The 25,343-nt window shown below is 42.3% G+C and overlaps 1 protein-coding gene across 3 annotated transcripts in view; it reads right to left on the bottom strand.

Moving 5' to 3' along the window:
- Positions 1–3,095: 3,095 nt before the first annotated feature.
- Positions 3,096–25,343, bottom strand: part of Itga6 (integrin subunit alpha 6) — a 75,082-nt gene continuing 52,834 nt past the window's right edge. Inside the window, exons 12-26 of one of the 3 annotated variants that reach the window (XR_003710780.1) lie at positions 22,683–22,843; positions 22,384–22,527; positions 20,555–20,670; positions 20,256–20,445; positions 20,081–20,164; positions 19,903–19,982; positions 19,671–19,748; positions 19,481–19,583; positions 18,109–18,282; positions 15,532–15,630; positions 15,330–15,440; positions 15,152–15,250; positions 11,855–11,980; positions 4,885–5,431; positions 3,096–4,447 (exon numbers count right to left, since the gene is read on the bottom strand). Coding sequence is in view for 2 of the 3 variants with exons in the window: in XM_028762920.1 (XP_028618753.1) it covers positions 5,270–5,431; positions 11,855–11,980; positions 15,152–15,250; positions 15,330–15,440; positions 15,532–15,630; positions 18,109–18,282; positions 19,481–19,583; positions 19,671–19,748; positions 19,903–19,982; positions 20,081–20,164; positions 20,256–20,445; positions 20,555–20,670; positions 22,384–22,527; positions 22,683–22,843 (1,727 nt within the window). In the remaining variant the exon portion in view is untranslated. Of the gene's footprint in view, positions 5,432–7,898; positions 8,029–11,854; positions 11,981–15,151; positions 15,251–15,329; positions 15,441–15,531; positions 15,631–18,108; positions 18,283–19,480; positions 19,584–19,670; positions 19,749–19,902; positions 19,983–20,080; positions 20,165–20,255; positions 20,446–20,554; positions 20,671–22,383; positions 22,528–22,682; positions 22,844–25,343 lie in introns of all 3 variants that reach the window. The other 2 variants (XM_028762921.1, XM_028762920.1) reach the window with 2 other exon arrangements.

Here is a 25,343-nt window from a genome sequence, read left to right on the forward strand (position 1 = left end):
AGTGTACTCATATAAATAAAATAAATAAATCTTAAAAAAAAGAGGCCAGAGCCAGAATGTTATTTTCTCAGAACCCAATATCCACGTGTGTGTGTGTGTATGTGTGTGTGTGTGTGTATGTGTGTACATAGATACACACATACACGTCCCACCCACCTAAATCTACTAATTATTGGTGAATTGAACCCTGCCAGGATCTGAGATGACAAAAGCAGTACATTCTGACCCTATAGTTGAGGACTTGGGGCAGATGTTCTAGATGGATAAAAAGAAATTGTATCTGACCTCTTCTTGGTCTGCTCCCTTGCCCTGGCAGAGGCAGTCGGCCAAGGCAGAAGGAAGAGGCACTTAAGCATTGTTCACAGCTACAAAATTACACTTGACTCCTTCCCTCCTGAGTAATCACCACTCATTACATGCTTAGCTCTGCCCTTTGAGCGCCTGGCCTGCAGAGGAGCTAGGCTGGGACCTGCTTTCTCCATCTGGGGTTTTCGTTTTGCTTTGTTTAAGAGCTTATGTTCCGAGTACTTAGTCTTGCATCCCCTTATGAATTTCCCTCTAGATGAGGTCTGTTGTTAACATCTCTACAGAGTTGGCCTCAGATCCTAAGCAAGGGTGCTCCCTACAAATAAACAATTGTTTTTAAAGGGCCAGCAACCTGTAGAGGAAGTGTGGGATTTGTTCCCAGCTCTCCTAGCATGTGGCTCATACCAACTGTAATTCCACAGACAAACACACACATAAAACAATAAAATTAAAGGGGGGGTGGAGTCAGGTGGCACAGGAGTAAAGGTGCTTGGCCCCAAGCCTGATGATGTGAGTTCAGTTTCTGGGTCCCACGTGGTAGAACCAACTTCTGCAACTCCTTCACACTGGTGCTATGGCATATATATGTCCCCTCATATATATAGACACATAATAAACAGAGAGAATTAAATTAGCAAAGGGGAACTCCTACATTCAGACCACTAGCGCAGCCAGCTCCACACCCCACCCCCTGGCGAGGGGTTAGCAGAAACTAGTTTTTATGGTTTTTTTAAAAAAAAAAAAAAGCTAGCTTTTTGTCCTTGACCATAATTGGGACCAGAGGGAAGGACAGCCTCCTACTAGCTTTTGAAAGCCACGTCTGACATCGGAAGTCTAGTCTCAACTCTCTGAACACTGTTTCTTCCTCCCAGTGGCTCCCTGACCCTTTGGTCTTCAGGAACTGTCTTTGAATAATTTTTTAGGCTACATGAGTGATTTGTCATCCTAGTCCTGAGAACACATTAGCCAGGACCTCACCACCTCCAGCGTTTTACTCTGCCTTTAAAACCTAACTCTCTCTCAATTCCTTACTCTCTCCTCCCACTTCCGTGGGTGTCTCATTAAGACATTTCCTTTACAAGCCCCATCCTAGTCCTGCTTTCCTGGTCTGGAGAGAGTTGAAAGCACCTCCCACCTACAATCTTCCCACATCCTGGAATATTAATACTTAGCCGCGAGGGCAAAGCATAAACCATGGCTGTCTGTGACTCTTGACATGTAAGGCAAGCAATCTGCAATAATAAAGCATTCCTGCTTGCAACATTTCCTTTATGAGTCCCTCTGTGGCAGAGAACCTGCCATACCATCATTGTTCATGAGCATTCCTATGTGACTTCTGACAGCAGGACCTCTGTTCCATGTCACCTGTATCACAGTTCGAGCGAAACCACAGCTAAGGGTGGACTCAATGGCTGTGATCGTTGCCTGTTGCTGTGGTAGGTAAGTATGGAATATCCAGACTGGATATGTGACTTGAAGCTATGAAAAGGCACTGACCTAAGTCATTCCAGGTACCAATTACATATTTCATTGGGTAGCAGTACCTGTTTGTTTTCAAAGAACCAAGAAGGGCAAGACTCAATATACAACAACTGTAATGGAAAAGTTACCCAATGTAGCAGGCAAACAATATATGTCAGATTGGAAACGTGTTCATGTCAGGGTGTGCTTGTCTAGACACTATCTATGTACTTTATTTTCTTGTATTGATTGTGATAATCCAGCTAGAGAAGTTGTAGAAAACTGCTTAAATCTAAACAAAATGCCCTGCTGAAAGTATTTTCTGACTGGTGGATTCTGTCAAATCAGGTATTCACTAAATGTCCCATCATAGCTGGACTGTTTACAATTTCCGTGGAGAAGCAACTTGGCTATATGAATCTTCATTTTTAAGCCATAGGATCATTGCAAAAAACAAAAAATACAAACAAAAACCTTATACCAAGTTTGAGTCTTTGAAGCAGAACATCAAAATGAAAAGAGACAGCTCACAGTTTACAGGTATCATGAATAAACCACCTGTAAGACTATATTTCTATGACTTGTTAAAAAAAAAAAGACAGGTAAATAATAGATTCAAATAATAGATTCAAAGGAAGATTTAATGGTTTTGTTCAGCTCACCAGATGATTTCTCAGCACTAGATGTCTATGTGCCTGGATCTTTTGTTTGTTTCTAGAAGGCTTTTCTTTTTTTTTTTTAAGATTTATTTTTTTTATATACATGAGTACACTGTTGATGTTTTCAGACACACTACAAGAGAGGATCAGATCCCATTACAGATGGTTGTGAGCCACCATGTGGTCCTGGGAATTGAATTCAGGACTTCTGGAAGAACAGTCAGTGCTCTTAACTGCTGAGCCATCTCTCCAGCCCCCAAAGGAGGATTTAAAACAACAACAACATCTTCAAACAACTCCAAACCCCAGTAAGATGGCTCAGCAGGTACCTGCTGCCAAGACTGAGGATCCAAGCTTGATGTATGGGTAGCACATGATGGACAGAGAGAACCAACTCCCAAAAGCTGTTCTCCGACCTCAGCATGTGCCCTGTGGCACATGTGCACACATACAAGTGTACACACTAAAATAAATAAGATTAAAAATCTTCAGTCACATTCATATTGTATGACTGTAGGTACCTTTAGCTGTTCTGAAATTATATGGGACACTAAACAAATGTGGAAAGCTTTACTTTGGCTTGATGAAATACAAAGAAAGGCGTCTCAGGGCATCATTTATAATCTTAAGAGTCTGCTTTCACATACACAATGCTGTGTTAACAAGCAATGAACACTTTCGTAAAAAATTTATTTCACACTTTTATACAAATATCCACAGGTATTTTCTAATTATGAAATAACTTTACAATGCTAGTTAGTATAAAAACCTATCAAATGCAAACAGACCAGTGACTTGACTTGAGATGACATTTTAGACAACTATAAATTTAAACAACATGACATTCTTGTTTCTTTGCTGTTGAACTCCCTCCCAACCCTTTCCAGGACATTCATTTTTATAACAAAGGTCTACAAACACTGTCAAGATATCAGCTTCTTGGCTGTGTCCTTTAAAGCCAGTGTGCTAGGCTCTAAGATACCCAAGCAAGAAACTGAGACTTTATGCACTATTAGGACCTGTGGTAGAGAACTTTCTGTAAACAAGGCATCATTTGTAAAACCATTTTTTGAGTGAAAAGGCAGAAGTAGAACCAGAATAAAAGTCTTTAATATCTTAAGGTTGTAATGATTTATGAAAGAAAAAAAAAGAATTAAAATTCAACGCAACGATGGCACATCTAACAAAGTTTTGTTCTTTTAAAAGATGGAGAAATGGCTGGGATCTAGCTCAGTTGCAGAGTGCTGGCCTAGCATGGACAAAGCCTGGGGTCAGTCCCATGCACACATCCGCAATCACAGCCATGGGGCGGGGAGGCAGGGGGATCAGAAGTTCAACACTATCCCAAGCTACCTAAGGAGTTCAAGGCCAGCCTGGGTTACTTGAGACCCAGTCTTAAATAAGATAGAAAACTGCTTATACAGTATCCAAACAAATTAGCACCTGTTTGCTCTCCATATAAATTAAAGAACAATTAAAAAAAAGCTTTGATAATATATTCAATCTGTTGAATATATATATATATGTAAAAATAATTGTTTTTCCCCTGCTACCATTTTTATAACCAACCAACCAAGGCAGGCCCAGGCATTCTAGGCAAGCACTTTAGCAATGAGCTGAAAGTAGTCACAAGTCACTGGGAGGAATTTGGATTCGGTGAACAATTAGGAAAAAAAGCAGATATGGACTCGCTGGCTGAATGATTCCGATGATAGTTAAGGAGCTAAGTGCTGGGGCACTCCATCTGTCTGGTGTGGCCGTTTTGCTCTTCAGTAGTCTCACACTGGATTGGTCTGGATCCACATGGTACTCACTTCAGGTCCTGAATACACAGTGTTGGCAGCGTTGAGCACACAGTCCCTAGAGTTCAGTGAGCACACTCACTTCTAAGAGTTCTGAAAGTTACAGCACGAAGTTCAGAAGTTCCACACAGGGCTCAAAACTGCACACCCAATGCCGGGGAAGGACGAAACGTCCTACAGTTAACCCCCTTTGTCAAACCTTCTGGGTTGGGGGAGGGCCTGCCAGAAAGGAGATGGTATCATGTATAGGTGAGTTTAAGTTATTAAAACGACCCTTGCATGTTTATAAAGAACTTTTCTTTTTGCAGTAAATAATTAAGGTCAGAACAACAACAACAACAAAAATGACCTCCTAGGTTCATTCTCATTGCTTAAAACAACCTGAAGCATCTTTGGCCTATTAGTCAACAGCAAGATGGCTTGAAGTAAAAATAAATATCATATACAAACAAATGTAACTAGCATTCAAGTCTGTCGAACCTGTGCTTTAGTGACAAGGCAGAAGGGAACCTGTGTGCATTTGGCATCAGCAAGGGTCTGCACTTCTAGGAGAGGCCAAAGGGTAATCTCACCTTCTATTGCACATTTGATTTAAGACAACTTTCAACAGAGGCACAGCTATCCATTGTCAGAGTCTTGAGCCAAGGGACAATTACCTTGCTGGTTCTCCAACTTTATGAGAAGGAACGTTTGTAGGAGCAGGCTGGGATAGTCACTCTTAGCACAGGTGATCATGGGAGAGAATGCCCTAGGAGTGCAGATGTCCCAGCGTGTGGACCTCAGCCACATCAAAAACAAAGGCAATCCGGAAGGTTAAATTAAGGCAGTTAAAGGAAAATCCACTCTACTAGTCTTAAATTTGGCTGTGCAAAACAGGAGCCTTGGGTGTAACAATATCCACAGTTGAAACTGTAGGTCCGTGCTGGGTGTCGTCAGTGTGAAATCGTATATGTGGGCCTGAGCAGGCTTTGAAGCCACCTGAATCTCTGAGCTGGGGATGGGGGGGCTTTGGGCAGTGTGAGGCTTTCTTCCCTAAGCCCTCTATGAGTAACTTTCATTTTCATTCCACTTTGTGACCCACTGTTTTTTTTCAAGGTTATCAGTGTATTTCTCGCCTTTGATCTCTCGCTCTTCTTTCCGGATCCGCACCGCATGGTATCGGGGAACGCTGTCATCGTACCTAGAGCGCTTAAAGAATCCACACTGGAAAGGGAGGGGGCAGAAAAACAAGATGGACGTTAGTTAATCTGAAGACCAGGTGCACTACACCAGAACATGTAAGCACTCGGTGTGTCTAGATCTACCTCTGGAGTGCTCGGACAAAACACTGATTTAAGAAAAACTAGGCAGTGGGATAAGCAGGGAGAACGGCTGTGAACCAGGCAGAAGAGTCAATGTCCACCTTCTTTACATTTTACAGCTTCAGCTATTTCCTGACTAGCAATTTAAGTATTTTGTAAAACCCACCATGTAAGTAAAAAATCTAATTTTCGCATCACTAGATCATTATAAAACACCTTGTATTTGTGTGTAAGAAACTGGAGCTTGCTGTGTAGCCATGGCTAGCCTCAAACTCAACATCATCCAGTCTGAAGCTCCCTAGTGCTGGATAATAGGCATGTGCATACCATGACCACCTTAAGGGCATTTCTCTAAGGGTATAAAAAAAATTACTATTTCTCACCCATTAATAAGTTGTAAATCAGATAACAAGTAATTTTACAAATGCTATTTGGTATGCCATGTTCTAATGGGTTCCTTTAAGATGATTCTCTCCTTCCTGGGCTTTACATCACTATAGTCACCGGGACTCACTGGGGTGCTTCCAATTAAGCTGTTTTGTTAATGAGTTACAAAGTAATTGTGTTGCATAAGAACATCAGTCAGTCATGAACCTCACAGGGCAGCATCACCACACTGAATTTTGGAGCACTCCCCAATTTCTCCTCTTCATTTAAAAACAGGAAGGAAAGAAAGGGGGAGGGGGCTTATGGAGGGGAGGGAAAAGTAGAGAAGCCAAATTATTAAAGCTTATTTACTTAAAAAAAATCAATCTAAACCAAAGTACATTTTAAAAATATGCCTAATATTTTTGAACCAGATTTTAGAAAATTATAAAGAAGAATTTACATGGTTTTCTTTTTAAAGGAGTCTTTTCAAATTTAAAAAATGCAGTTCAGGAGAGTTCTGTGCAGAATGATCAGTTAGTGTCTTGATTTTGTGACAGCAACAGGAATAGAATAATTATATTGAAGAATGTTGTGTTATAAAATTGCCACGAGGCAAGACAAAAATCACAATCTCAAATGGGCCTGGAGTTTTGTTTAGGCCATTTCTCTATGGTCTCATTTGTAATTCTGAGCAGAAAAAAAACCCAAATATACTTATTATAAAACATGACTACTGTCTGCCTCATTTAAAAAAACAGAAGGAAATGAAGTTTGAAAGGTAAAATCAGGAGGGCTGGAGAAATGGCTCACTGGTTAAGAGCACTGGCTGCTCTTCCAGAGGTCCTGAGTTCAATTCCCAGCAACCACATGGTGGCTCACAACCATCTGTAATGGGATCTGATGCCCTCTTCTGGTGCACCTGAAGACAGCTACTTATATACAATAAATAAATAAATAAATAAATAAATAAATAAATAAATAAATAAATAAATCTATCTTAAAAAAAAAAGAAAAAAGAAACGTAAAATCAAAATGGCCATGTTGGGATCACTGGGTCAATGCCACAGAAAGAACTGTAGCAATAACTGTAATCCCTCTTGCCCACAGAAAAGAAAAGGGAATTGCCAATAATTCCCGACTTCGTGGGTTTACAAATCACAGGAGAAAAATACGAATTTAAAAATCAGCTGAGAGCCAAGGTGGAAGAAAAGGGCTATGCACGTGAAACCCGGTCAAATCCATTACAACATGTTGAAGTAGAAACCACTCCAACACTTTGATGCTAGAATTTTTTTTGCATGCTGATGGTTACTTGGGCAAAGGACCATGTCCTGAAGTACTGACTTCCATGTGCTGACAATGATTCTTTGTTGCAATGGCTTTGGCCCAGAAGAGACACAAGAGAAAAGGAAGACGCATGCTTCGCTAGCACGGGACCACGTCCAAGCATCAGTAAAAAGCACCCCAAGCCTGGCTAGCCATCGCTCTAGAGCAAGGACAACACAATGAAGACAAGGAGAAGAGAGCCTTTTCCCAGGAGATACACAAGCTCTCCCACATGCAACAGGCAAAGCAGGCAGTCGACAAAGCTCCTGTCCCTGGGAAATTCCAAAACGAAGAAGAAATCTGGGCCGATTTCTTATGCACTTTTGAAATTCCGAGTGGGACACGATGTAAGAACACATGGCAAACAGGGCAGCTACGGAGCTCTTAAAACCTAATCAGACAAACCAGTGTGGTTGCCTTCATTGCTGTGGTGGTGTTTAACAAGTGCACAAAATAACTCACCTGCAACAGAAGATTCTTTATGCAACAACAACAACAAACAACAACAACAACTGAACTTTCAAGTGAAATAATAAAAATAAATAAATCCAAGCAAGGCAAGCCACTTGGAAACAACTGTTAATGGGACAGACACAGCAAGCTGTCGCTCTTAAGTTAGCCACCACAACCATAGCAGGTCCCACAGCTAGCGATGAAAAACATTGATCAATTACCAATTACGGAAGTAGATCAATACTATGCATCGGAAGTAAGCCTCTCTTTATCAGACGGCTGAGTATGGATCTCAGCCTTGTGATAGGTGGCATCGTAATGATCTTTCTGATTTCTCTTGAAGAAACCACACTACAAGGAAGCAAGGTATTTAGTCAATTTACAGTTTCGTGTTTGAAAGCTAAAGAACAGAACACCTCAGACTTTAACCTAAGTGAATGGTCACTGTGCCATTACCCTGTGCCAGCATTTAACAGAGTCTGTCACTCGGTGTTGCTACATAAAGATGACACACAACTAAATGACCTTTCTATTTGTAGCAGAAATCTTAGGGTCATTCTAAAATGAAAATACATGCACATTTGACTGGAACTTCAGGTGATTTTTTTTTCTTGCAGAATGGACTCTAAAAAGTCAAAACCAGTCACTTCTGTGGTCTACTGAGACAAATGATGGAAAATAAAGTCTGTAAAATACAGTACAAGGCAAAATAAAACATGAATATAGTCTGTTTATCTGCTTCTGCAGTAAATTTTATGGAACAATGCTCTCCGCTGGGTACCTCTGAACCAACTGGTAGTGTGAATCATAGAATAAATTCCAATGAAGGAGTAATTGCTGTCATTTTCCCTGGATTCAGAACCACCATGCAACCCTTAGACAGGAGGAACACATGTTCCTCAGTTTAGGTCACCCTAAATGAGTATAAAAGTGTAATTTCACTCTCTGCTCTTATTTTCTTCAGGCAACCATGGAAAACTTTTTCTATTGACTTTTATCAGGCTCATAGGCTGCGGGAACTATCTTTTGAAATAAAACTTGGTCAGTGTAGTGGTTTGAATATACTTGTCCCAGGGAGTGGTACTATTAGGAGGTGGCCTTGTTGGAGTGGGTGTGTCATTATGGATGTGGGCTTTAAGACCTTCTTCCTAGTTTCCTGGAAGCCAGTCTTCTCCTAGTGGCCTTCAGAACAAGATGTATAACTCTCAGCTCCTTTTGCACCATGCCGCCTGCCTGGATGCTGCTATGTTCCTGCCTTGATGATACTGGACTGAACTGGACTGAAGTTGTTTTTATGAGAGTTGCCTTGGTCATGGTGTCTCTTCACAGCAGTTAAACCCTAACTAATACAGTCAAATAAATCTCCTGGCAAAATTGTGCCTCCTAGTCTAGCAACTCATAAAGAAAAAAAGTATCTATATGTCAATGCCAATTGCAAGGTGGGAGCCACTGACTGTACATGGTTACTCAAGTTTAATTCAAATTTAAATTGAAAATGCAACTCTTCCACTGTACCAGCCAAAGGTGACTCCTGGTAATTGTGGGATGATGCCACTCCAGGACATTTCCATATTATGGATCGCTGTACTGGGATGTACTGACTTAGCCTGTCTCATGTGTACTTGTGGCTGTGCTATCAGGGCAATACACAGCGAACACAGCCAAGCTGCAGTCACAAGAAATGGCAAATAGGGCAGGAAGAAAAGTTAACCAAAATTAATAGTCTTTTTTGTTTGTTTTTGACAGGATTTCTCTGTGTAACCCTGGGTATCCTGGAACTCACTCTGTAGACCAGCTAGCCTTTAACTCAGAGATCCAACTGCCTGTCTCCCGAGTGCATGGATTAAAGGGACCAGTACCCAGCAAGATGAATAGTCCTAAGATCCCTGAGGACTTTTGTCCTTTACTTCTATAAAAGGACTCCTGAGCAAAAGACAGCATTTATGAAACAGATAAAGCCAGGGTTCCTCTGGTTAAAGTGGAGCTCTCCAGTAGCCTTTGACACTGATGTAGATGGACAAGCTCAGCTTAAAGATTGAGAACTGGGGCTAGAGAGATGGATGGATCAGTCGTTAAGAGCACTGAGTGCTCTTCCAGACTTGTGACTGCTCAGTTCAATTCCCAGCAACCACATGGTGGATCACAACCATCTATAGTGAGATCTGATGCCCTGCTCTAGTGTGTCTAAAGACAGCAACAGTGTAATCATATACATAAAATAAAACATATGTATCTTTAAAAAAAAAAAGACTGCTGAACTGTATACCCCACTCATCATCCCTCCTTCCTTTCCTTTCCTCCATAATGCCAGGGACCAAATCCAGAGCCTAACACACAGTATAAAGCTGCTTTACTGATAAGCCACATCCCTGAACCCTAGAATCCTTTTTGATCCCTAAATTCCTTGTTTTAATAGGAATAATATTTTTTTTTATAAAGAAGAATATGAAGTAGTAAGACTGACTTCCATGTAGAGGTTGAGGGAAGGTATCTGATCATTTTAGAATCTACTTCGGGGTCTGAAAATTAGAACATCAAAGAACCCAATGAGATCATTTAGTCTGATCCAATTATTAAACAGCTGAGATCAGAGGGATGAAAATGATTTGCTCAAAATTATATATAGCGCAGGTATCTCAACTCTGCATCTACTGTCATGACTACCCAAGGATTCAAGACTGCCAATAAGATCTGCTCTGGGAAAAGACTGGCCTTGTGGCCTTTTCCAGAGAATACAAGAACATCCTCAAGTATCAAAACCCCAAATTAATTTTTAACATCAAATAATTGTACCAAGAGCCCTAATATTCATTGGCTGTATTTGCCAGATAAACCTACTGCTTGACATATAGCTGAATAACACATTAAAAAAATCTGTGTATCAGGAAAGCTACTGGTATAGACAGATACCAAGTCTCAGAGTCTCTCAGCCTGGCAAAAGGAGGTTGTTTGGAAGAATGGTGTGGGGGGAGACTCATTCAAACCTGGAAAATCAGGAGTACTCTTTGCCGGCCATACTCTAAGACATGATGGAAGGAAAAGGGTAGTTTGATCCTAGCACGTTCTTACACCCTCCCCCCAAACCTTCTGGAATAGACACGCTGGGAAGCACTCTGCACATAATAGCATTGTAATAAGAACAGGAGTATTCCTGCAGTGCAACTCATGAATCCAAAGCCTGAGACTATACAGATCGTCCCCTCACATCATATCGGATTCTACCAAGTCAGTCATCAAGATCTCAGTTTCCAGAGATTTGTAATCTGGACTCACCCATAAGGATGGTGGTCCTCCATTACTCCCTGGGACTCACATGAGACCTAGAGAGGTTGTAATCTACTGACAAACGCTCATAACTATCTCCTATATAGTGTTTTGATGGCATATGACTCTTTATGGGTAGAAAGCAAGGTGAGATTATCACACACTGTGCAGTCAGAAGATCAGAGTCTTATGAGGAACATCACACTGAGCCTGAATGTTCGCCACGCTTGTTACAGGCTGAGAACCGTGAGATGGAATATTCATTCTGCCATGTTTTCTTCCTGCTAATCTAGATGTAAGGGTGATGATTCCCAGTAGATGTCATGAAGTTTTCTTTACAGAAGGGGAAATTAGCAGGAATTTATATTCAGATCAAACTGTTATCTGTCAATTCGGCTTATGATTTATGGTTTGATCTTAGGTACAGAGAATGCTAAATAAAGTAGTAAAATTCAAACTGTCATTTACCAAACAAACTGAATTATATGAGACATTAAACTTACTTTAAGAAACTCCTTACACATAAGTAATCTTTAAATATAAATTATTAAGTAGTTATGTGAGCATTCCTTGTAAAAAGTCTCCCAGATTTGCCATAATTTTATGATAAAATGTTGGAAAAGGGGGCTGGAGAGATGGTTCAGCAGTTAAAAGCACTGACTGTTCTTCCAGAGGTTCTGAGTTCAATTCCCAGCAACCACATGGTGATTCACAATCATCTGTAATGGGTTCTGATGGCCTCTTCTGGTGTGTCTGAAGACAGCCGTGTACTTACATACATTAAATAAATAAATAAGTTTTTTTTAATGTTGGAAAAAAGAAAAACAATAAAAAAAAACTATAAACTTGTCAGTGTGAATCCTCATCTATAAAAACATGAAGTTTACAAACTCAAGTGACAGACATGACTTACCTTCCACAGTAAAAACACTAATAGAGCCAGCATCAAAATCCCAGCAAGAACAGCCAGGAGGATGATCCACCAAGCTATTCCTGAATACTGAGCTACAGTCTTTGAGGGAAACACCGTCACTCGAACCTGCAGGGCACAAAAGAGATACCACTATAAACCAGGTGACAGCTCACAACCGGCACCAATGGCTTCAGTCCTGCTCAATTCTGCTCCTGAACATGTTTTAAAAGAAAAGTGTAAGGACAGACAAGTCACTTGCTTTGACAGCCATTCCTCACGACAACAGAATACTGCTTTAATGGGCTCTCCCTGAAGATCTTATCCGGAAGAGAAAAACTATACAACGACATATCCACCATTCCCTTTTGCGTCTGAACAGCTATCAACAGCTAACTGTGTGTCACCACAATGACTTGGTTTTGTTCTGTTGTTTTTAAATCTTGCTGTACTGGGGTCAAGCCTCACACGTGTGTAGCAAACACTCTTCCTCTGAGCTCCACCTCCAGCTTTTAACCTGCAGCCTTTTGAGAGGGATCACACTTGTAGGTAAGTTTCAGCAGTGGAAAGCAAAGGGTAGGTTTGGGTATGACTATTCTACAAACCTCAGATTCCAAAGATGCTGTGACATAGGGGACAAGCTTTGTAACCAAGAAGAGCCACTGAACTTTTTTCTTAGGCAATCAAACTAAAGACCCTCATAACAACACAATTTCCTAAAATGACTCGCTACCATGCTTTTAAAACAATCTATATGGACAAAGTAGGTTTCTTCAGTTGTAACTCAGACTCAAGCTGTAGCAATGAGAAGCTTACATTCTAAGCATTTGATCATTGGCAAGAACCCATCAAAAATGTTTACCCCCAAACCTAAAATGTCTTAGCAATTTGTAACAACTCAATAGAAATGTCTATAAGGCTTTATAATCCCTAGTAACTTTTCCCTTTGGATTCATTAAGCCTTATGCATTTCCATGGGGGTGGCTTTCCATAGGTACCTCATTCGCCATGTGCCAGAGGCATAAAGGGCTCACACTCTACTGGTGTATCCAATTTTATCACCAGTGACCAGTACAGACCACATCAGCTTGTCAAGTGCCAAAACATCTGCCCCAATTTACATTATAAAGCCCACTCTGAACAACAGTATAAATCACCTGGCAAAGCAACTGTCACAACTTTTATAAAACTTAGTATCAAATTTATCATCCACCTCTATGCACATATAAGCCCGTATTCTAAAAGCACACGTATCTTAAGTTCTCTGAATTTGAAACCCCCAGAACGAATATCTCACTATCTGGAAGAATATGGTACTTATTTCTACCTATTACAATTTCTTCTATCTTCAGCAGGCAAGAAACTTGGATATTCCCTACATGATTCTTAGGAATAAAATGGAGCCAGGCAGTGGTGGTGCACGCCTTTAATCCCAGCACTTGGGAGGCAGGAACAGGCAGATTTCTGAGTTCGAGGCCAGCCTGGTCTACAGAGTGAGTTCCAGGACAGCCAGGGCTACACAGAGAAACCCTGTCTTGAGAAAACCAAAAAAAAAAGGAATAAAATGGAGACACAGGCACATACAAACCCAGTCCCTTCTTTCTTGGATTACATTGAAATTCTTGACACTAAATTTTATTTATTTTCCCTCCCGGCACTGTAAAGACACCCATGTGTTTAACAGGTGCTTGTTTGCCATGTGGATTTAATTTAACTGATGTCAAAATACAATCATCTTATCGGCTCAATTGTGTGGTTTCTGATTTCACTTGTTATGACACTGTCTAAATTTAAAAGTGTCTTATTGAGTGGCAAACACTAAACTCTTGAAATTAGGCAATTAATAAACAGATTTTTAGGGTTTTTTTAAAAAGCAGGATTAGATTTTTAAAAAACTGAATTACACAATCTATTTTGCATGTACTGACAAAGAAAATGATCTTCAGACCAGAAAGGAAGTGAAACCTGAGATGAGGACGAAAGTGTAACCCAGAATAAGTCAGGGGATCGAGGAGGAGGGCATCCTGAAGCTCAAATTAAGCACTAATATTCAGGATTAACCACTGCACCTTCAGATACACAAGGAAGTGCTGGTATGGGGCCTGAGCTATTGAAGCCCAGAAATCACAGAAAACAGGAGGTAGTGGAAGACCAGCGATAAGAAAATGTCTCCATTTTCAAAAGAGAGGGTTCTAGACAAAAGGCTAGAAAGCAAGATCATGCAGAGACTCCATCTCCCCTAGGAGGCTGGAGAAGTTAAAAGTGCCAAGACAAGGATTTTCCTTTGTGAATAGGCAACCAGACTTGACATCAGGCCCTCAGTTCTACCACCTTCTAGAACTCGAGACCTGAGATCTGGCAGGTTACAGGACAGTCAGGGAGAGAAGACCTTCTGAAGGTGTCCAAAGAGACAGGACAGTTCTCTCTGTCATTGGAAAGGCTGCTACATGGCCAAGGCTTGTTCCAAAGGAAACAATGGGGACTTATTTTACGAAAGCCAATTCTAGACCAATGGACTGACTGACTGATTGACATGATTTTGAGAGAGGGTCTCACTGTGGCCTAGCTTAACCTGGGTTTCACTAAAGATCTCAGGCTCCTTCACACTTGTAGCAACTCTCCTGCTTCAACCTTCCAAGTGCTAGGACTGTAGATGTGAGCCACTTTAACTGGCTTCTCAATTCCAGATGTACAGAGAAATATTGTTTCTAGTATCCACCATTGGGGACACATAGCACAGGCATCCTGAGAATGGCTACAGCTCCAGGGATGGGCTGACTTCATTTTCTACTGGCCCGTAAGCTATTCTTCCATTGTGTGGCTCCCCAGTTCTCATCATGATCACAGCTCTGCTGAATGGAGGACTCTAGGCTTCCTTTACTTAGTGTGTGTGTGTGTGTGTGTGTGTGTGTGTGTGTGTGTGTAGCACTTGGGATTGAACCTAGCATGAGCTACATATTGCCCCTTTTAAATGTTTTATTTTGGAACAGGGACCCACTAAATTGCCCAGGCCAGCCTTGAACTCACGCTGAAATCCAGACAGACTAAATTAGTGATCCTCCTGCTTCACCTTCCTGAGTAGCTGGGCTATTAACACATCTGCATTACTAGGCTTTGGCTCAGGTTTATTTTTTATTTTCAACAATTTGATTAAAATACAACTTCAAATGGCAGAACCTCAAACTGTCCTTTAAGGAGCAACAGGACCTGAGGGGTGTGAGTACTGAAGAAGATGACCTAAGGTTGTAGCCATGGTGTAGAGAAGTGGCCAGCTCTGAGTCTGGGAGAACCAGATCTCACCTGAGTGCCTGCATGAGGGAGCTTGATATTTTGAGCGGCAGCAGTGACATCTATGGAAGCCCTCACGAGAATGTCCAAGTAGTTCAGTTTGGAATATTCCTGTGGGCGACAAGAGATTGTTAGAAAAGTGACAAACGTCCTGGGCAGTAGCAATTTCTTCCAGGAGGCAAAGCCATACCTCTAGAAATGTACTGTTCCATAGCCTGGAGCGCAAAACGAGAGAGGCCTTGCTGTCCAGTCCTCGCAGGGGACACCTGATGTTCACACACCTCACGTTGACGCTGCAGTTCTAAAGAGGAGATTGGTGGTCAGAACCCACTATTCTGGGAAGCCATTCCTTGTTCACACAAAGCATATTCACAACCTGGAAAAATACTCACGAGGGTCTGGTATTTTCTTTCAGAAAATAAAGAAAATTTCCTGCTGTCATCTATTTGTTTTTCAGGAAGTTCCCGTTTCTTTCTTGAGTTGTTAGACTCCTAAAAAGTGATACCCAAAACAGACAAATGTAATGTAAATCTGCCATGTTATATAGGCCTCCCAAATGAAACAAATTTCTATCACTGGTATTCACCTTCTTCTTATGCTTCTTTTCCTGTCCCGTGATCAGACACCCTAGCATAAGCAACTTACAGGAGAAGTGTTACGGTTTATATATATTTGGCCAACGGAGTGTGACTATTAGGAGGTGTAGCCTTGTTGGAATAGGTGTGTCACTGTGGGCATGGGCTTTGATACTCTAGTCCTAGCTGCCTGGAAGTCAGTATTCTGCTACCAGCCTTCAGATAAAGATGTAGATATCAGTTTCTCCTGTACCATGCCTGCCTGGATGCTGCCATGTTCCTGCCTTGATGATAATGAACTGAACCTCTGAACTTGTAAGCCAGCCCCAGTTAAATGTTGTCCTCATAAGAGTTGCCTTGGTTATGGTGTCTGTTCACAGCAGTAAAACCCTAACTAAGACAAGGGGTTTATTTTGCTTCACAGTTCCATATTGCGGGGGAAGGTGAGGATCTGAAGGCAGCTGCTCACATGGCATCCACAGTCAGGAAGCAGAGAGGATGAATGCCTGTGCTCGGCTCACTTTCTCCTTTCTATACGGCCCAGCATCCCAGGCCAGGGATTGGTGCCATCTACTCTTAGTGTGGGTCTTCCCACCTCAAGAAGACGTATCAGAATAATCAACAATCCTTCTAGGTATTAGTGTCTCAGAGTCCAAATTCTGCCAAGGCTACCGTTAGCCATCCCATCTTCCCTCCTACCATCAAAAGCAGAGAAAGGGTAAAACCACAGCAAGTGTTATGGCCATTTTAAGTTCATTAATGGGGACTCATAAGTCTGTTTATTTAAGTAGGTTTTCCTAGTGTGATACTGAAACTCAGGGAAAGAAAAAGATACCACCTCTATTCTTGTCTCTCTCCTCAACCGCGAGTATACAGCATCAAACTGCTAGTCTACTGAGACCAGAGTAGCCTACCCCAGCACTCAGCTCAGCGCCCACCACATAGGAGACAGTTAGCACATATGGCACGATGAAATGAAGCCATGAAGAACAGTACGAAAGCTCAAGACCCTTTGTATGATCAGCTCAGAGAGGAGCATTGAAAACTAAGACAGATAAGAACTTTTAATATTATGTCCTCCTTATACAAGTTGAGTCTCTCTTATTAGCAATGCTTAGAGCATTTTGGATTTAGGGTTGCTGGAAAGGAATAGTCATTTTGTACTTAAGAATAGAAATAACAGGCCATTATGTTTTTCAGTGTTGATGAGTCAAGGAGCATGCTGTAAGCTCCCATGATACCCAGACACTTTGGAATTTAAAATAAGAGGGCTGGAGATGTAGCTGAACTGGCAGGATGCTTGCCTAGAATGCATGAAGCCCCAGGTTTGAGCTTAGCATGGCATAGCATGTACAGGTGTAGCAGCACGCGCTGGAATACCAGCACTTAGGAGGTAGTGGCTGGCGGATCAAGACTTCAATGTCACTTCTGGTTATTTTGAGAGTTCAAGGCCAGTCTTGACTACATAAGATCTGCCTCAAAAACAACAACAACAACATTTCCCCCACCACCACCAAAAAAAACAAACCCCAAAACCAGCCAAGCCAGGCACAGTGGTACACACCTTTATTCCCAGCACTTGGGAGACAAAGACAGAGGGATCTCTGAGTTGGAGGCCAGCCTGGTGAGTTCTGGGACAGCCAGGACAACACAGAAAAACTGTGTCTCAAAACAACAACAACAAAACCCCAACCGAACAATAGCAAAAGTCCTAAGAATTTAAAAGAAAAGTAACAGCCATTCACGGACAATGGAATCATCCACCACACTACAACTCACCTCTGGGAGTTACCTAAGTGTGCTGCAATAGAGAGGGTGGACTGTGAAATCAGTGGGTGCTTAAGTGCAGAATCCACCTATCTCTTAACAGCTGAGCCATTCTGAGGGTACTTAATGTCTCAGGGTATTCATTGTAGGGAGGTGGGGTAGTAAAAACTATCTCAAAATTTTCAAGAGAATACACACAGTGTTCAGTCTGGTAGTGACACAGTAAGGGACTCTATGAACACTTACTATTTAATAAGAAGGGAAGTGTTCAAAGTCATCTGCCTCGGCACAAAGGTCTTGGCAGTGCCGTCCTAAAGCTCTGTGCAATTTATGTCCACGGTTTCATCCCCAGGTGATGTTCTCCTTACATAGCTTATTGGGTCGTAACACTTTAGAAAATGTCCTCCATCTCAACAAGTGGATGTTCCATAATGGTCATGTATCAGTAAAAAAAACGCTTTGGTCCTCCTGGCTTACTCAGTTATAAATGAGAAAACTGTGACACCCACAGAAAAAGTCAACACGCCACAGCACAGCTTTCCTAACAGAGTCAAGTCTACCCACTCACTCCGGGGTGGGGGTGGGGGGAAGAGGTGAGGGAGCGTGCAGGAAACCCGTCAACATTACCTTCAGCTTCAGGTAGTTTATTTCATTGTTTGGCTCACAAACAATCTGCTCCAAACCTTTGGATTCGACTTTCATCAAATAAAGCAACCATTTGCCATTGCTAATTTCCTTGGGCCACTGTATATTCAAGGTTGCTGTGCCGAGGTTTTTAAGAGGTTTACCTAAGTTAATCACCTGTCAGAAAACAACATATATGGCTACAATATCATCCTTTTAAGGTAAAATTAAGTAGCACTTCCTACTGCCTATAGGCTAAATACCCAGCATAATCCTACAAGGAAGCACAAATCTTACAAATGGACTGGAAACAGAGTGTGCAAAATGGACAGTAGTACTTAGAAGATTCTTAGCATAAAAACAGAAGGGGAAAAATGGTCAAAGAGGAAGGACTGCTAGTTCAACCCACAAGTAACTATCTTATGTAACAAACCCACAGTGCAGTTACGGCATGTTCCTATCAGCACAGGGAAAGTCCTGGGCTCCTTTGTGAATTGCTCAGTGAGCATCCTGCCTGGCAGATGACAAAGCCTCTGCTATGGCCGAGGCACCCATATCCTGCTTCTGGAAAACCTCCCCTACTGTGAAAATGAAGCTGTCCCTGCCATCAGCCACATAGGGAAGCTATGGAGAACCGTGTGACAGCTCAGAGCCAGTGCTGGGAGCAGAGCAGCTTAGTACAACAGGGGCCCAGAGTGGGAAGGCAGAGTGGCCTGCCTGCACTAATCCTCATCTGACTGACTGCACAGAGCTCGTACCAGCCGGCATTCCTTGAGAGGCCTTGCCTCTTTAGCGTGCTGGGTTAGGGCCATGGCCACTCTTGCCATTTCAGGCTTTAAGCGCAAAACTCATCAGCATTTTAGGAACTCAATTTGAACCATGCAGACCCAAATCCATATGAGACATGAGGCAGACATCACAGTTCATGTTCAGTTAGTTAAGCTGCACCCAGAGTCGCTGTGGTTGCCCACCCTGAACCAGCCATCCCTCTGCCTCCTTTGCTGGGAGATACCAAGTCTACTTTCACCACCAAAAAAGTGAGCTTGTGAAAGGGAAGTAAATGGGAATACTCCTTCAGCCAAGAGCATCAGAAAGAAGACTTTCTAAGAGTGAAATGAATTATACAGTCTAAGGTCAACCACTAACTACTTAGAACTTTGTTCTATAGACGGAGGGAAAAAAATTAAGTATTACTTCTTATCTATACTAGGCGAACATTACAATTCCCAAAAGTAATTCTTTACTTGCTAGGATAAAGTTTCCACTGTTAAAAACTGGCAAACATTTTTCAACTGAGTATTTCCCTAAGATGTTTGCGACTGATCATTGATTTAAAATGGCAACACTGTATCCGGGACCAATGGCTTGGCCTTACCCTGAATTCATATTCTATTAAACTTCCTACTTCATCTTCAGATTTCATAGCTTGCTCCCCAACAACAGTACCTCCGAAATACACCTGCGAAGGTTTAGCGACTCTGTCAAATTAAAAAAACACCCGTTTTAGTGAGAATTATAAATGGTTCTTTCAAACATTGATTTGTTATGCCAAACACAACACTTACCCAGAGACCGATAAAAGCAATTCAATAACCACTTTTGCCTTCGCTGTAATTGGAGCCAAATTATCCTGATTGCTTGTTCTGAAAATGAAAGGGGGAAACAATGGGGTTTTATTTGAACAGTCAGTTTTCTCATTACAATTACATTTCTTTTATGAGTTAGATCAGTGCTAATTCAGCGACTCTAGGGTTCTCCTGAAGTAAGAATGGAGAGGTTGAAGTAACGCTTGCTTACGTTTCCAACTTCAGATTAATATCCAGATCTGTGGTGTCAAAGGTGACCTCAGTTGTACTTAAAATCAGATAAAAAGTGACCTGAAAAATACATTTGAAGAGTTGTTACTGAGGGCTAGGCCTCTGGGCACAGCGCTGGTATTCAGAACAGTAAGACAGAGCACATAGGCATCACCTACACTGGAATTTCTCTTGAAAGGATTTCCGAGCTCGCAGTCGGCTTGGGACCCATTCTGGTTGGCGACACAGCTCAGCTGCTTCTCCTGTGGCAGAAAAGGCTTCGGGGTCATGGTTTGTTCACGTGCTATGTGAAACCACTCTTTCCCTCCCTGTTGCTTTCTCAAAAACACTTACAGGGAAAGCCCTCAGTTCTCTGTAAGCGGAATATGTCAGAGTGTCTGGAAACGTCGCAATGAGTTTGGCTTCATGGGCATCATCGCCATCTCTCCGGGGATTCCTTGGATCCGAAGGGCCGTTGGTCACTGTGATTTCCAGAGCTATATCTTTCTGATCTTTTAGGACTAATTCTGGGATGCCTTTTTGACTATTAAAAAAAAAAAAAAAAAGAAAGAGAAAAAGACAATCTCAACCCATGTTCAATTACTTGTATAACCAAAGCCTAGAGGTCTGTGACTTCAGCTTATGATTCTTACATTGGAAGGTAAGAGAATTTGTCTTGATTTCCTTCTCGGGTACCAAATTTATACTCTAGCTTAAGGTTGCTATTACACACATTGTCGTCTCCACATCCTTCCTTTAAGAAGTGGACCTGTAAGGAACCAAACAGAGAGAGGTGAGCTCCTAATGTCTTCACAGTCCACTTCTCTCTAGTCTTTTACCCTCCTTTGTCAAACACCTGGTTCCTGTTCTATCAAAGTGACTTTGATCAGGTCAAGGAAGTAGGGTGCAGCAGAACATGAGCCCCACCAAGCCACAGAGAATCTGAGTTCCAAACCCGCCTCTGACACTTCCTTAGCTGTGTGGCTTTAGATAGGACACTTAACTTTTCATTCTGGCTTGGTCTCATCATGGTCTCAGATAGGGCAGCACTGCTTTACTTTCAGGGGAGCTATATCAGTATCAGGACCTTCTGCTACCTAAAGTGATTTACATATTTTAACTCATTTAACCCTCACGATGGTTTACAGAGACCCTATCATTCTGCGCCCATTGTACAGATGAGGAAAATACAATTAGGAACAAGGTCTCCTTTCCTGTTGTGTTTAGCTTGGCTCAGGAGCTGGGACTGAACACAATTAGTAGCACAGTAACAATGTATCACATCACAGAACACATAGTATAGAAAAACATGACTAATTCTAGCTAGTGACCAAAACAACCAACACAGTGTAGAGTCAGACTGAAGGCAGTGAGTTCTCTTCAAAGCCAAGTGTAAGGCACTGTACTATGAGCCTCAGTTACCACTTCAGCAGCTGGATTGTGCATGTGTGTGTGTTGTTGGTTTTTTTGTTTTTGTTTTTGTTTTTGTTTTTATGAAGATAGAGTGTCGGGTAGCCTAGGCAGCCCTCAAAGTTGCTATATAGTCAAAGATGGCCTCTAATATCTGATCCTCCTGTCTCTACCTCCCCAGTGTTGGCACTACAAGTGCCTTGCTATTTTTATGTAGTGCTGAGGACTGAAGTCAAGGTTTTGCACATGCTAGGCAAGCACTCTACCAACTCAGCCATATCTCCATGCAACTGGATTTGACAACTAGTGTGTAGTGTCAGAGCAAAGTGCTAAGCATTTGTGAGGCCCTGGGACTAATTCCAGCACCAAAACAGTAATCAAGATGATAATAATAATAGCCAGGCTGTGGTGGCACACACCTTTAGTCCCAGCACTCAAGAGGAGGAAGAGGAAGGTGGATCTGAGTTCGAGGCCAGCCTGGTCTATAGAGCAAGTTCTAGGACAGCCAGGGCTACACAGAGAAACCCTGTCTCAAAAACAAAATAAAAAGATACTGATGATGATGATGATAAAGACATCAACAGCAGTAATAACAACACCAGACTCAAGACGTCATACTTTTCTAGGCTCATTTCCATTCTGTCCTAACGCATAGATCCCACATTATATGACACATCCAGCAGGCCACCGAATACACATTTGTTCCTACAATGACCCAAGCTGCATTAGACACTTTAGTATTTCATTGTGAAAAATTTTTTTTTTGTTTTGCTAAGTTTTGCTATTCCTTGATTTTAATGCTAACTTGAGAAACAACTTATCAGAGGCCAATGATGTATACAGAAATAAGTAGTATTTTTGTTAATTATTTTTTTAGACACGGTCTCCTTGAGTCCTGGTTGGCCTGGAATTTGCTGTGTAAATCACACTGGCCTTGAACTTACAGAGATCCTCCTGCCTCTGCCTCCAAATGCTGGGATTAAAATCGTACACATCACCACCACACCTGGCCACAAGGATGTGGCTTGTAAAACAAATCCAACACTGGCAAAAGCGAAGCCAAGAAGCTTACATCTGTCTGGACTGTTTTGGCTTCATTCGAATTCAGGATGGGAAGAACTTCGGGCAGTGAATTCACCCGCCGGCGAGAGCTGGGCTCCTGGATCTCCACGGAAGCCGTGATGGGGATGGGACGCAGCTTGTCTCTGATGTTCTCCTGCAAAGGGTACAGTGACACAGTCAGTGTGCTCAAATGAGAACGGACCTCAGAAACGATGACAGCACAGAGGTGAATGGTGAGTTCAGAAACTAAGCTTCCCCCAGAACACCAAAGTCCTGCTCAACATGGAGGTGAGGCTGCCACACACTCACCTGCAGCCAGAGGGTCTCCTCCATGCATGCCCGCTGCTTCTGCCGGTTCAGGGTTAGCTCCTGAGTATACTTTGGCTCAGAACCTTGGTTTCGAAACTGAACTCTTGATGACAACCCTGACTTTCTTCTTTCTTTTTCAGCTTCAAGAACACCCAAAATTGCTAGGTAGGAATGAACAAAATCGTGTTAACTTTAAGTGGACCTTCACACCCCCTGAGCTACAAACAGGATGAGTTCTTTGACAGCACTTTACCCCATGACCTTTGCTTCTCAGAATTTCCTGGAAGGGGACCCTCTAGTGACCAGAGAGGTTTTTAATCCAATTGTTCTTCCCAATGCTGTTGCTGTTTTAAAGTTAAATTCTTACTGGACCACCTGGGGGAGCTCAAGAACAAATCTTCTGCAGCAGCTAAGAACCAATCAGTTTCTTGCTGAATTTCAGGAACTCAAAGGATACTAAGGATAACTGGAAATACCCAGCGCTCCTGCCTCAGGACTTTTTCAGCCTGTACTTCATGACCTGGCGGTCTTTGCTATTTGAAAAGGTGTCCGAGAAACCAGGCCCCTACAGCTGAGCTGCTATTTGCATTTTAGCACTGGTAATCAAAGGAGACATATATTAAAGATAGAGAAATCATTGAGAGCAGGGAAAGAGACACCTGTAACCTCAGCTCTTGGGGAAAAAGGGAAGGACTGCCATGAACTCAAAGCTAGCTTTAGCTACAGTGTGAGTCTGCCTAAAAAAAAAATATAGAAAGATGGATGGATGGATAGATAGATAGATAGATAGATAGATGACGGACAACTCTGACTGGCACCTCTTTCAGTAGCTGGAAGCCAGTTGTTTAGTGTAACTCCAGCCTACGGCAGAGGTGGCCAGCTACTCAGTACCTCTGCTTATGCAGCTTGGAGGCAGGCCAGGATCAGGACCATCAGAAACTCACTTCTGGACTCTGAAATATATTCTTCACAGGGTCACTGGATGAGGCTACTAACTATGCTTCTCATGGGCCAACACTTCCATCACTTGCATTCATTAAGCACTCGTTAAAACCATCAGAGAAAAGAAAGCACAGGAGCATGCACAGGGGGTCAGAGAAAACAGCCTCCAGGAACAACTCTGCTCCAGAAAATGGAGAGAATAAGCTTCTACTGTTCATGCTAGGGTGAAAAACTCTTTCTTAGAGTTTGTTGTTTGAAACAGATTCCATGTAGTCAGGGTTGCCTGGAAATGTTCCTCCTTCCTGCACTAGAATTACAGGCATGCACCATCACATCTGGTTTTATACAGTGCTTTAGACTTAGCCAGCGCTGGAATTACACCAGGACTTTGTGCATACCAGGCAAGCACTGTACTAATTGATCTATCTACCCCCCTGGCCATGAGACTGTGGGTTTTAATGTCTTCTTTGTGAAGAAAGGAAGTTCAGAGCCATATAGCAAGGGACAGCAGCCTGAACAGCTCCAAATCTCTACCCGACACAAAAAAGCTGGCTGCCTGACACAGAGGCTTAGAGGCCAGGTCTACTGCCCTTCCCCCTCTGCACTGGTCCCTCTCCTCTTCCTCTCTATGCTCCCAGCTCTGCTTAACTAAACCCTAATCCTTCTTCAGATCTTGACCCAGACTTTACTTTATCCAAAAGGCCTGTCCTGGCTCTGCCTGAGCCACTGAGAAAATTCTGCCTGTAAACCCTCAGAGGCTACTGCACTGGGACTTTCTGTCCTCCACAGTGTAGAGGACCTAAGGACAAAGAATGCATCATCCTTGTTCACCACCAACTAACACATTTAATAAAAATATCGTCTACAGGACAGACGAGTGGAATGGGGTACCTGGCCCCATGCCACACACACAGGGTGTGAGGCGTGTGCACGTGCACACACAGTGTGATGTCATCTTTGCACTGAAATCCTATTCACATAGGTAAGACCAAAATTTGGAAGCACTGACAGTTTCAATAGCAATTTGTCTGTCCATCTGACATATTCTTAAATGTCACGGCTGCCAAATGGAATGCTCCTCATTTTTGGCCTTCTACAGCCTTGACATCATCCATTTATCAGTGACCTGCTAACTTCACAATGAACCAGATGAAGGCCCCCAGGCTGAGTGCCCCTCATGGCGCAAGTACAGGAGGGTGTGGGTACATTAAAACCATTTAGCTACCAAACCCACGCTGACCTTCCGTAACCTCTAGACAACTCAGATCATCTCAAAATCTTTGCAGGTCACCTGTGCTGACCTCCGAGGATCAAGCCAAGAAAACTCATTAAGGCTCAATTATAAATATCTGTGCATGCAACATCACATGAAAGGACTGCCAAGCTAAAATATCATGGCCCAACAATAAGCTCACTTGTGGGATACTGGGCTATGATTCTGAATGTAATGCACTCATGCAGTTTTGAGGAAACTCTGTTTTACTTCATTGTAAAGTTCCTATTACTGTGGAAGTATAATGAAAGTGTTGTTCCAAGTGAAGAGGTCTACCCAGCACAGGCAGCGATAAACACTCAGGTAATAGAGTGGTTACAGAATATAAAGGAGACACACATAGCAACAGATGTTGCACTGAAGCTAAGAGAAAACTTGTAACTCTCTCTATAAAGGCAGTTGCTGGAAGGAGCACACCAGTGAGATCTGACACCTATTGTCAAACA

Source organism: Grammomys surdaster, unplaced genomic scaffold, assembly GCF_004785775.1.
Source record: "Grammomys surdaster isolate TR1022 unplaced genomic scaffold, NIH_TR_1.0 136, whole genome shotgun sequence".
Taxonomy (NCBI): Eukaryota; Metazoa; Chordata; class Mammalia; order Rodentia; family Muridae; genus Grammomys; species Grammomys surdaster.